Raw genomic sequence first — 12,500 nt, forward strand, 5'->3', positions numbered from 1 at the left:
TTAAGCTGGATTTTGCTGCAGGAAAAACTAGCATGGCCATTTTCAGGATGGCTTGGATCTTTGGTTTTAGGAACACTAAATAAAAGCACTTTTTCTCGCCGCTCACTGACTGTAGGAGTTGCGAAAATTAATATTTTTATGTAGTTGTTGTAGTAGTTCATGGCGTAGCAGGGCACTGCGGGGTGTTACAGGGTGTAGCATTGGCGATACCCAGCCTAGAGCTTAGATTGGGCCCAAAAAATCAAGCCCAACCCTACCCGAGCCCGTGCACGTTGCGTCCGAGCCCGGCCCGGCCCGACACATTAACTGTAATTATGAGCCCGAGCCCGATTTGAACCCGACAATTTTTTAATACGTGGGCCGTTATAACTGACGTTCTCAACTACAATTCAAAGTACAGAAATCTGTTTAGAATTATCTTAATGAATACCGGTAATGCAACAAGGACGAAGCATGTAAACTGTGCTGTTTGTTTATTCAGAATGGAACGGATCGCAAATGGATCCGAATGAAGAAACGTAAAAAAAAACCTCGACCCTAGCTGCTCCCTCAGCTGAATAGTGAGGGTAACAGATCAAGGCAGTAACATAATCAAAGCCCTGGGACCATATAGGAGACTTTCTGGTCTCTATCACCTAATTAATACTGTCCTTCGCCACGGTCTGCATGCTGACGCCCTGGCCGTGATCAGTGCTGCAGAGGGGGGGGGGAGACACGATGTAGCCCAGTTTACCTCACACTCAAGTCAGGTCTGGACATCCACCCAGAGCTACAGGAGGAGCTGGAGAGGCATAGCTTGCTCCCCACCGAATAAGGCTAATAAAGTAATGATTAAAAAAAACACAAATGCTTGTTTAAGGGCCCGGTTCGGGCTCGGGCAGAGAATCTAAACTCTAACCCAGCCCTAATAAAGCTATTGCCATCACTGCAACAACCCCTGCTTTCACTGTTTGGGGACTAACATCAAAGACCAGACTTTGGGGCTTTATAAGTTGTACAAACTGGCTTCCGTTCAACGCTGTGGTTGGTGGTTACTGGCTGCAGCGCGGTGGAAAAAGACTTGTGGACAAGTCAAACAGGAAACACGCTGAGTTTGTGTGAAATGAAATGAAAGGTTAAAGATGTCTGCCTTTTGTATCTTATTAATATGTAAACATACCTTTTAGAGAAAAAGAAAAGACATCTTTTAAAATACCACAATAACATAACGTCAGTTGTTGTCTAGGTTCTTGTCTACGTGTCAGTGCTGTGAACATCGGCCTCCCTTTCCAATCTGCTCGGTTGAAAGTGTATTATTTTTGCAAAAAGTAAAGACACACACACACACACAGAGACGCACAGACTAAAACCGATGACTCTCAGGTATTGTTCAGTCAGCGCCAGCTGAACATAAGAATGTTTTCTAAACTGATCTTTCCAAATATAGAAGGAGCGAAAGAAAAAAAGTCCGCTTCATGCATACCGATGTCAACGAGAAACCGGATTTAAACTATTGGAACCCAACGCTACAACGAATTTCCCTGATTTCAACTCATTGTTTAACCCTTGTGTTGACTTTGGGTCAAATTTGACCTGTTGTCTAAATGACTATATCAGAAATATGGGTTTCTTTTTAACGACCTAATTTGGATTACTCAAAAAAATAACACAGATGATTCCACACAACGCGCTTCGCAAGTACAACAAAAGATCAGATTTCTACTTTCATTGAATTTTGGGTGTTTTGTTAAATTTTTTAGCATTTGAAAAAAAAACTGAAATGTTTTGAAAAAGTCTCCCAACTGAACGTTGACCCTTCTGTGATTATCTTTCCTTTAATATTAGTCTAATAAATTCATAATTTCTGCTTTTTTAACTCAAGAATTAGGTATAATTTCCTATAAATGAGGTGTTTAATTGACCATGAATTCCAAAAATAAGTAATAAGTGTAAAACTAGTTATGAGTTGGTGTTGGTGGTGTTTATACATGGTAGTGAAAAGTGTTAAACGTTAAAAAAAACGCCAAAAAATATTGAATAAAGCGCCAAAAGTGTTGAAAAAACGAGACAAAAACGTCAGAAAAAGTGTTGATTTTCAGTTTTGACCGGGAGGACGATGCATGGTCGAATGGGTTAACTGTCTTCTAACCTTTATCAGTGGTGCATCTTTGCGTGTTATTTCCTGCGTGTGTTTTGCTGCTGCTGTGTTATATCCGGTGGTTGATACCTGCGAACTTTGCACCAAGTGACATCTGAATTTCAGAGTCAACATTTGACATAGTCAGGAAACACAGGCCGGACACTGGCTCAGCTAAACTGTTCTGTTGATCAAAATAAGTTAACCAATGAAAGGAAAAGGTGCTTCTTAAAAGAAAGGGTCACTTTGTAACTTTATTTAACTTTTCTTTTAGAGCATATATGAAAGAAATCGCAGTTTGTTACAATGATTGTTGGAAATAAATACAAAAAGAGTGATAGAAAAGACATACAAAATGCTTAAAGATCCATTGTGTAATATTTTGAGTTGATTCTTAGCAAAAAACCCTTTGTTCTTTCACAAATATGTGCTCATTCATGTGTAATTACTTCCACCAACTAATCAGTGTAAGTATTCTCATAAACGTAGAATCTGCCATTCAGAATCATTCAGAATACATACAAGCAAGCCGCTCGTATGTATTCTGCATGTTGCGCCTCCATCTTTAAAATACGTTAGCCAAAGAGGGACATACCTCCGCCTTTTGCGCTTTTACACTCAGTGGCACAGTGACGAATGCCAGGGGGAGATTACTTGCGACTGCCGGCAGATTTGAAAGCATGTTGAAGATGGAGGATCACAATGATACTTTACTAACATTAGCTTGCATTCGTTTGGGAACCTGATAGCTGATTTTAGCAATGAAATGGTACCAAAATAACAAAAACATAAAACTATTATTACACTGGAAGAAACACTCACGGAAGAAGTTGTACTTCTTGGAATAATACGGCCACCGTAGGAGTTAAAACGCAAACGTTAAAATCGGAATGGGAGGGGCTAGAAAGTCATATTCAGTTGGTGGTCATATCCAATTTCACCGCTAGATGGGAGAAATTCTTACACAAAGTAGCTTTAATCATTTTTGAGACTTCACTCTGCCTCAAAAGAGCTGGTTAATATCCGCTAAATATTTAATCGTTAGTCCAGTTCAAATTATGTCAGTTTGTTAGACAGCTAACTGTAGCATCTACTAATCATATCAACTGCTTGTTTGCTGGTGGTACAGCATCTGATAGCCCCCCGTCCCCCTCCCACATCGTTCTCACGTTGGAATTCATAGTTTTCAGTCACGTGACTGTTGAGGAGACCTGAAGGGCAAAACAGTCCTGGTATCATTGGATAATCCAAAAAAGAGCTGAAGATCTTGGCCCGAATCCGACGGGACCCGACTGGTTCGGACTTAATTTCTATAATTTTACACAGGCTCGGGCCGGGCTCGGGCCGGGCTCGGGCTCCAGATTGCGCGGTAAATGAGCGGTCAGGTGATGTGTTTCGATTAGCGTAAAAATGGATGCTGAGGAGGTGAAACGGAAGCTGGCCTCTGGAGGACTTATTTTAATTCTTGGTTCCAACTTCCAAGTGGCCGATAGCCTCCGTTAGTCATGAATAAATTATGTTAAAACATGTATAAATGACTCATTGTTGACGAAAGACAAAAGCGCTGCGTGCGTGCACACATTTGAATAATGTTGGGCTGTAAACGGGTTCAGACTTTTAAAAAGCCGTCAATCAAAGTGTACTTGTCGGGCTCAGGCCTTGTTGGGCCTAACTTTTAAGGCCCGATTATTACAGCTCTAATCCGAAATTCCTTTGTAATTGGAAGATAAAAAACGCAAATATTTGGTTTTTGTTTCAAAAGCAAAAAACTGAAAATCAATCAAAAACTTCTCGTGTTTTGTTTTTGTCAATTCCTTTTCTGGTAATTCCTTTTAGCGTAATTCCTTTTGGATTTAAGAATCAAAAAGTATGTGTACACTTTCTTTATATCATTTGGAACCAAAAAAGGAAGTCACATGGGTTTTGTATTTGTGTTGTTGTTTTTTTAAACCTACATTGTGTAATTTTTTGAGTTGATTCTTAGCAAAAACCCTTTATTCTTTCACAAATATGTGCTCATTCATGTGTAATTACTTCCACCAACTAATCAAAGTATTCTCGTACTCGCAGAATCTGCCATTCAGAATAATTTAGAATACATACCATCAAGTTGCTCGAATAACGTCCGCCATGTTGCGCCTCAATCTTTAAAATACATCAGCCAAAGAGGGACATACCTCCGCCTTTCACGCTTTTACACTCAGTGGCACCGTGACGAATGCCAGGGGGAGATTACTCGCCAGGGAAGCGAAAAAGAGAATTAAAACGACAACGCGACAGGCAAAGCAACAAGACTAAATTTAATATTGGAGTGGCTAGAACAGCTGCGTGTAAACGATGGAGAGACTAAGAGCTAATTTCAGCTTCGGCCACCGTAGGAGTTAAACTTGCTCGTAATGGGAGGGGCTAGAAAGTAATATGCAGTTGGTTGTCATATACAATTTCACAACTAGATGGGAGAAATTCTTGCACAATGTAGCTTTAACAAAAAAACAAAGAAAACGAAATCATGTGGTCTGTTCAAAAACCAAATTCAAAACACGGTCTAATTTTGTTTTTTGCCAATTCATTTTTTCATTTTCCTTTTGAAACAAAAAACAAATATCTGTGTTTTTCATTTTCTAATTACAAAGGAATTACGGCTCATTCAAAAATACCCAAAAAACACACAGACAACTCCATAGAGCTGCTGCACAAACCTGTCAAACCATCATCTCTTAGCCTACACGTGTTTAGATCACCTCTCAAAAAGAGAAAAAACTAACATGTCTTAGGCACATTTGACCCATACACGCAATCACTCTTTAAGTGTCTCTATTTCAACTAGCTAGCACGCTAGCTAGCTATGCTGCTCATCAACTCCTCGTTTATAACATGATAGACTATAGTAACTTTCACCGCTCCTCATTTTAGAAAAGGCCATCGCAAGAAAACGTGCTTTTTGTTTGGTAGGCCCTAAATATAATGTGCGTTTGGAATGCATTACAATTAATTATTTTATTAATTCTGTCTGCCTTCGGACAGGATTCTGGAAAAAGAATGGCTCACTAGCGCACTTACGTTAGCTACGCTAGCGCGCTTACATTAGCTACGCTAGCACGCTTACGTTAGCTATGCTAGTTAACACCGGCAGTCAGAAACAAACATCTATGATCCATTGTCTGTTTGATAATCTAAAACAAAGACATGTTTTGTCACGGAGGCCTTTCTAAAATTAGCCGTGGTAAAAGCTACTATAATCTGTCATGATCAAGGAGTTGATAAGCAGACAGCTAGCATAGCTGGCTAGTTGCAGCTGAACATTTGGGTAGTGTCTGTAGCTAGTAAAAACTAGCTTTAGCACGCCAAAGGAACATAACAGCAAAGACATTTTACAAACATGTCTGCCCCTACAGAAGGTTGTACTGTATGACATTGTGTTTGTCCAATCAGACGCCTCATAGTTTGCTCTCCAGGGTCACACTGTCTTTTTCTTGACCAATCCCATTGGTGCTTGGAGTCGTGGCTCCGCCTTCTGCATCATCTGCTGAGATTAAGATCAAACGTGTCAACAAAAATACCATCTGTCTATTAAGACCTTTTATAAAATAATGAATGCAGAGACAACGAATGGGAAACATGTAGTGAATGCTGCCTGTGGACACGTATCGTAAGGGTTAGGAATCAAAGAAGTTATTTTGAGGGTCCTCACATGTCTGGAAAGACAAACTGTGTGTGTGTGTGTATGTGTGTGTGTGTGTGTGTGTGTGTGTGTGTGTGTCTGCATGTGTGTGTGTGTGTGTGTGCCTGCGTGTGTGTGTGCTGACCTTCGACCTGCCGGGCCAGTAGGCGCGGTCCTGCCAGTCCGATACCGAGCGCTCCGATGGGAGCTGTGGTCAGGATGGCTAACACGGCTAACGTAAGCACGTCCAAACCAAACTTAATTAAAGTCTCGTCCCCCTCCTCCCTCGCCAAGTCCAACGCCTTGGAGCCGATCGCAGCCTGAAACACAAACAAACACACTTTTAAAATCCAATTACTTACACTGAATGCACATGAAGCAGCTCTAAGGACGTTCTTTGGGTGTTTTTTTGTTAAGGGTTGTAATTATATGGCACTGGCCTATTGATCTGAGGGAAAAAGGTAGGTGGAAGTATGAGGGGGTCGAATGGGCTTCTATTGAGCAGTGGGCAGATGGGTTGGTAGTGTAACGGCAACTCTGTTTTCTCCGAACCCGGGGGCACATCCACCGGACCAAAGGACAGAGGAAAAAGAACAGGGATGGAAGGGGCGCCAAAGTGTTTGTGAAGGTTAACCGGAATGGGACTAGAAGGGAGAAAGCTAGCCTAAGTATAGAGAAGAGAGAGATTGACAATGACAACATAAACAAGTTAGACAAAAAAGTAAGTGGAGGTCTAAGCGAAAGGCTGAAATAAGTGCTAAAATCATGCATAATAATATCATTTTAAAATATAAGTGTCAAGTTACATACGTGCAAACATCCAAAAGGGATAAGGGTTTTTTTATCATTACGGGCATCCCACACTTGGCCCAGTTAATCCGTGCTCCAGAACGGACACAAAGTCTGCTTCGCTTGGGTTAGGGTTAGGGATTAGGTTTAGGGTTTAGGATTAGGAGTTAGGATTAGGGTTAGGGTTTAGGGTTTAGGATTAGGGGTTAGGGGTATCTAGTGTGATTGCTCCGTACTGTGCTCGGACGCTAAACCGTGCCGTAGGCTGATTGAAAGATGTGGGCCAGGGCTCGGTTCGGTTGGACTCAGGCACAGTACACATTAGGGCCGGGCAATATATCGCTATTATATCGACATCGATATACGAGACTAGATATTGTCTTAGACTTTGGATATCGTAAAGGCTGCATTCCAGTAAAGTGATATCGACATCGATGTACAGTATTTGATTTCCTCCATATCGCCCAGCTCTAGTACGCATCAGTGTGATCTGTCAAAGTGTCTGGGTCTGGCTCTTACCTCACAGGTAAACGGGAATTGTAGTGTAGTAAAAAAAGAGCTTGACATAGGACATTTGTTTCAGAAAAGTTGAACTCACAACTTTTTTGCAAACACATTTATGCTGGGAGCTTAAAAAAAAGAAGACACCAAGTGTGAAAATGGCCCAAAAATGAGGTTTTATGAGTTTTATTGCTGTGGTACACACACACACACGCACACAGACACACACACACACACACACACACACACACACGCACGCACGCACACACACACACACACAGACCTGTACGGTGGCTTTGGGCAGCCAGGCCACAGAGATGAAGAATTTCTCCTTCAGGTTGAATCCTCCGAAGTGAACCAGCAGGAAGGTGACGAGCAGGCGGATCACCAGACCGATGCTGATACAGGCCAGACCCAGACCTGAACACACAGAGAGACACACAGACTGATACAGGCCAGACCCAGACCTGAACACACAGAGAGACACACAGACTGATACAGGCCAGACCCAGACCTGAACACACAGAGAGACACACAGACTGATACAGGCCAGACCCAGACCTGAACACACAGAGAGACACACAGACTGATACAGGCCAGACCCAGACCTGAACACACAGAGAGACAGACAGACTGATACAGGCCAGACCCAGACCTGAACACACAGAGAGACAGACAGACTGATACAGGCCAGACCCAGACCTGAACACACAGAGAGACAGACAGACTGATACAGGCCAGACCCAGCGGTCTCCAAAAGGAGACGGTCTGGTCTGCAGAGCATTTCCCACTCCTGTCGCCTAGCAACCTTGACAGCTGCAGCTGATAAGTGATCAAAACGTTGACTACAGCAGCAGGGACGGACTGACAAACTGTGCGTTCGGGAAAAGTCCAGAACGGCTGTCCAACTGACGGCCGTTGGCACAAAGCAAGTCTAATAAAGCGATATTAACAGCCAACAGCAGTTATAACATCACTTATATGCTACGTGTAAAAAGAAACTGAGGAAGAAGAGTAGGCCTACTAGTCTGGCCGACCAAGCTCAATCTTTTAAGATTGAACATTACAGGGCGAAATCAAATCGCCGGCAGATCGGGCTGGGTTTACCCAGTCTATAGGTCTACATCATTAGACGTGACAATGGCTAGTAGAAAACATAAGGAGAAAGGTGGATGGGAAAAATTCAAAGAAAAGAGGACCAAGTCTCTCGAGACTGATGCAGCAAAATGCAAAAAGTGTACAGAGTTTCACATCAGCAAGAGGTACTGGTAAGTGCCAGGATCAGGACTCATTATAATAGGCGGCCTTTATCCATATCTAAGTGAATTGCATAGTCAGCTATCAACATGGGTGTGCATTAGGGCTTTGACTTTTGCCCAAAAATCACATTCGAAGTTTGTTTGTTTATGAATATTAATATTCGAATATATTCAAATATTTATTAATAATATTTTGACCATTAAATGCCTTCAGTAAGGCTTATATTGGTATCAAACTTCGTATATGTTCTGTCCACCAGGGGGAAGTGTATCAGTCAGTAGGCGTGCAATGATGATCTTAGAAGAAGAACACACTGCCACCACTGTTTGTTTTTTTTTTTAATTAAAAGTCAGACCCTGGATTAAACACAAACAATATGCTTTCAACAGGAAGGTCGGCTATTTCACCGTAGCCTACGTAAGTGGTCTGATGTTCATACTTTTGCGCTGGTGTGTGCGTCGAGCCGCGTGTGTGTGTGTGTGTGTGTGTGTGTGTGTGTGTGTGTGGGGAGTGTGTGTGTGTGTGTGTGTGTGTGTGTGTGGGGAGTGTGTGTTGTGAGAGAGTGACGGTGATTACCGGTAGCTTCAGAGCGAGTAGCGACTCTATAGTCTTAGTGAGAGAAACAAAGTGTCTCCTCTGTTCTTTCTGACCACGGTGGGAAATCTGGAGCAGGAGAAGTTAACCCTCTCCTTGATTTTACGTTGTTTACGGAGAAGGAGAACCAGGAAATGAGTCGGGGGAAATGCGCTACCAAGCCACGGCCGAGCGGCGTGTAGTTACATTTTGAAATACGTGAAAAAGCCTCGGAATCTGAATTGAAAACAAGGTTTACAAGCAAACACATTTACAAAAAAATAATGCCCATAACAGGTTTGAAATTCGAATATTAAGGGCTGCCTAATATTCGTTCGAATATCAATATTTTTTTTAATATTCAAATTATATTCGAATATCGAAGTTCGGAGTCAAAGCCCTAGTGTGCATAATGATTATGAAAATGATCGTGCCATTTAGTGCTGTCAAACTTAACGTGTTTAATAATTACTGTTGAAACATTAAACATGTTAGAAATTAATCACGGGTTGACCGCGATTTCACTTCGTTGTATATGAGAGGTTGTAGTGAGGTCACTTTTGCTGCTAGGATGAAGACTATGGTATTGAATTAAACAGGAAAACATCAGGCATGCATTGGTACCACTCTAAACGTGCTAACAAACAGGAAAGGGGGCTAAATAATTCACCAAATGTAACCAAAAGTTTAACCAAAAAATCCTAGCTTGCACTTTCTGTCTGTCTTCCATCAGAGTGCAGTTTTTCCTTGTCTTTCTTATTTGCGTTTACTATTGTGGAACTGGCAAAGACCTGGTGGTTGTTTGTGAAAGCTTCACAGACAAACTTGATAGGGCCTAAATCATTTTCATAATTTCACAGCCTTAATATGAATAAAAAGTGTAATATGACATTGACAAAATACTAAATAGGTTATTCAATGCTAATTATTTAACACAAAGCAACACATGTATACATTTACATTATATTTGAATAGTTATAAGTTATAGTATATAGTAACTAACATTCTCAGTGTAGTTTTGGTATATGTCACATCTTGTCTCTGTTAAGTTTCTGTGTTTAGTTGGTTTCATGTTTTTCTGTTGGTTTTCCATTTCCTGTTTTATTTTGAAGGTTCTCTGTTCTCCCTAATCTTGTTGTTCTTCCTGTCTTGTGTTTTCTCACCTGTTTGATTGTTCTGCCCCGCCCTGATTTGTTCCACCTGTTTGTATCACCTGTCCCTTGTTAGTATTCATTACCCTGTGTATTTAGTCTCTCTGTTTCCCCTTGTCTGTGGTCGTTTTTACTTTCTGTTCGTGTGGTTCATGTTGTGTGCTGCCTGTAGTGTAATTCCTGGTTGGAATAAATATCTGTTTGAACTGCATTTGGGTCCTAACCTTCTCTCCACCGTGACAGTATAGGCCTACAGAATATCTAATCCCCATGTTATCTATGCTATCTCTGAAAGTGTGTACTCTGTACTGTTTTATAATTACAAGTTTGTGTAATTTGGGGTTTCTGTAGCCAGTGACATTTCATTATTTCTATTTTATTTTCAATGCAGATGTAATGGCATTGTACATGTTTTGTTTTTATTTGAAGACTGAGGCCTCATTAATAAATACAACCCGAATTATCATCATTTGTTTTGAGATGTTACTTGCTGTGAATACCTTGTCTGATAGGCTAGAGTATTGTGGCATAGTATCAGGACATCCTGGCTAGTGTCTGTCGCACGGCTAGGGGCGAATGGCCGGATGATGGGCCTATTTGGGAGAAAGTCCAGGGCTGTTTTTTAGCCCCAGTCCGTCCCTGCCTGCGTATTACATAGACTACACCACGTTGGTTTGTTGTGAGTTCGGTTCTTACCCACGGTGCTGGGGCTGAGGCTCTTTATGGTGATCTCTGCTCCGATCAGACCGAAGAGGAGCGGCTGGAAGACGTCCCAGGACCGGCCCACCATGGCCGCCACCGGAGCCTGCAAATGGACATAACCATTCAACTTAAAAACTCTAACCGTTAAAACACATGCTGACATTGGATGAACAGGTCTAGGGCCGCTCGATTATAAAAAACAAAAAAATCATAATTATTTTTGGTCAATATTGAAATCAGGATTGTTAACAGGATCACTTGTTGACTTTTGGAAAGATGTTGCATTTATTAAAGTAAAAAAACAGTTAAACAGTTGAACAAATCAACAGTGAAAACACCTCCAACTGTGAAAGTTCCCTTCGTTTTAACTTTTTGAATTCCCCTTAAAATAAATAACAATAAAAATATATTCAAAATGTCGGCTGAGTGAGTATAGCCTTCGGGAAGTTTCATTCAGAACACAAAGACAAAATAAGTTAAGTTAAAGTTATTCTGAAGCATGTTACCTTGTCGGTCTTCCAGCCCAGAGCAGCCAGGAAGGCGAGCACCAGCGTTGAGAGGCCGCCGGCTCCGGAAAAACCAATAACGTGACTGAAGAACACCGAGAATATGGACAGACCCAACAGCATGAGAGTCCTCCTCAACACCAGGTCCTCCTGCACACAACGTTCAACGAATTGAATTACATTTACATTTAACTGTCCTGTTGTCCTCAGGTCAAGTTTGACCCATTTACAAAAACTTTCTATATCAGAACTACGACAAAAGAACATTGAAAAAAGTGACAAATGTTGGAAAAAGCTACAAAAACGCAGGAAGAAAATCGACAAAAACATTTATTTTTAAACGCTGAAAAAAGGGACCAAAAAAACGGAAAAAGTGACAAAAAAAAAATCATAAAAAACCCCGCAAAAATTGACAAAAAAAATTGAAATAAATCGACAAAAACATTATTTTTTTTTAAATCATCAGGAAAGTGACATAAAACTTGTTAAAAATTGACAAAAAAACAACGCCAAAAAACTGACAAAATAATTGGAAACAAATCGACAAAAACATTTATTTTTAAACGCAGAAAAAACTGACAAAAAAACCCCCATCAAAAACATCGGCAAAGGTGACAAAAACTTGTTTAAAAAAAGTGACAAAAAATTGGAAAAAAGTGAACAAAAAAAAATCATCGGACAAGCCACAAAAAAAAACTTGTAAAAAAAATTGACAAACACATAATAAAAGAAAAACGCCAAAAAAGTGACAAAAAAATTGGAAAAAGCAAAAAAAAAAAAAAAAAAAGTAAAAAAAAATTGACAAAAACATAATTACAAAAACGACAAAAAAATTGGAATAAAATCGACACAAACGTCAAGGAAAGTGTATAAAAAGAACAACAAAATGTTGAAATTCGACCCAGAAAAACACAAAGCTGCAGGTCGACAGGAAGACAACTCGAGGGTTAAGGTGGCATAAAACAAGATGAGAGCAGCGTCCTCACCTGGTCGTTGCCGGGGACGCAGCACAGGAACAGACCCAGGATCAGTCCGGCCACCACCCCCCCCACCACCTCCAGCAGACCCTTCAGGATGTTCATCCACGTAGAGCCTGGAGGACAAACAGCACCGACAATATGTTCCACAACGGACCATTTTAAATCTAATTTAAAGACCTATCTTTTCCCCACCCGCTTGTAGTTCACTCTGACGCTTCGACTACATTGAACGCGTAAACGCGTGCGTTGTGCCGCTGAACG

At 41.0% G+C, this 12,500-nt stretch overlaps 3 protein-coding genes and 1 pseudogene across 7 annotated transcripts in view; 1 reads left to right on the top strand and 3 right to left on the bottom strand.

Moving 5' to 3' along the window:
• Nucleotides 1-12,500, bottom strand: part of LOC116034141 (hemicentin-1-like) — a 1,482,957-nt gene that overhangs the window by 631,083 nt on the left and 839,374 nt on the right. The window lies entirely within an intron of this gene.
• LOC116034899 (gastrula zinc finger protein XlCGF49.1-like) overlaps nt 1-12,500 on the bottom strand; it is a 390,500-nt gene that overhangs the window by 296,965 nt on the left and 81,035 nt on the right. The window lies entirely within an intron of this gene.
• LOC116034906 overlaps nt 1-12,500 on the top strand; it is a 399,592-nt pseudogene that overhangs the window by 282,412 nt on the left and 104,680 nt on the right.
• The window catches only part of LOC116059894 (sodium/hydrogen exchanger 9B2-like), a 20,677-nt gene continuing 13,159 nt past the window's right edge, over nt 4,983-12,500 (bottom strand). The window contains exons 10-15 of one of the 2 annotated variants that reach the window (XM_031313153.2): nt 12,246-12,352; nt 11,260-11,409; nt 10,748-10,856; nt 7,351-7,487; nt 5,923-6,097; nt 4,983-5,639 (exon numbers count right to left, since the gene is read on the bottom strand). In XM_031313153.2, the coding sequence (XP_031169013.1) occupies nt 5,554-5,639; nt 5,923-6,097; nt 7,351-7,487; nt 10,748-10,856; nt 11,260-11,409; nt 12,246-12,352 (764 nt within the window). In that variant the 3' untranslated portion in view covers nt 4,983-5,553. Of the gene's footprint in view, nt 5,643-5,922; nt 6,098-7,350; nt 7,488-10,747; nt 10,857-11,259; nt 11,410-12,245; nt 12,353-12,500 lie in introns of both variants that reach the window. The other variant, XM_031313152.2, reaches the window with a different exon arrangement.

Source organism: Sander lucioperca, chromosome 17 (genome assembly GCF_008315115.2).
Source record: "Sander lucioperca isolate FBNREF2018 chromosome 17, SLUC_FBN_1.2, whole genome shotgun sequence".
NCBI lineage: Eukaryota > Metazoa > Chordata > Actinopteri > Perciformes > Percidae > Sander > Sander lucioperca.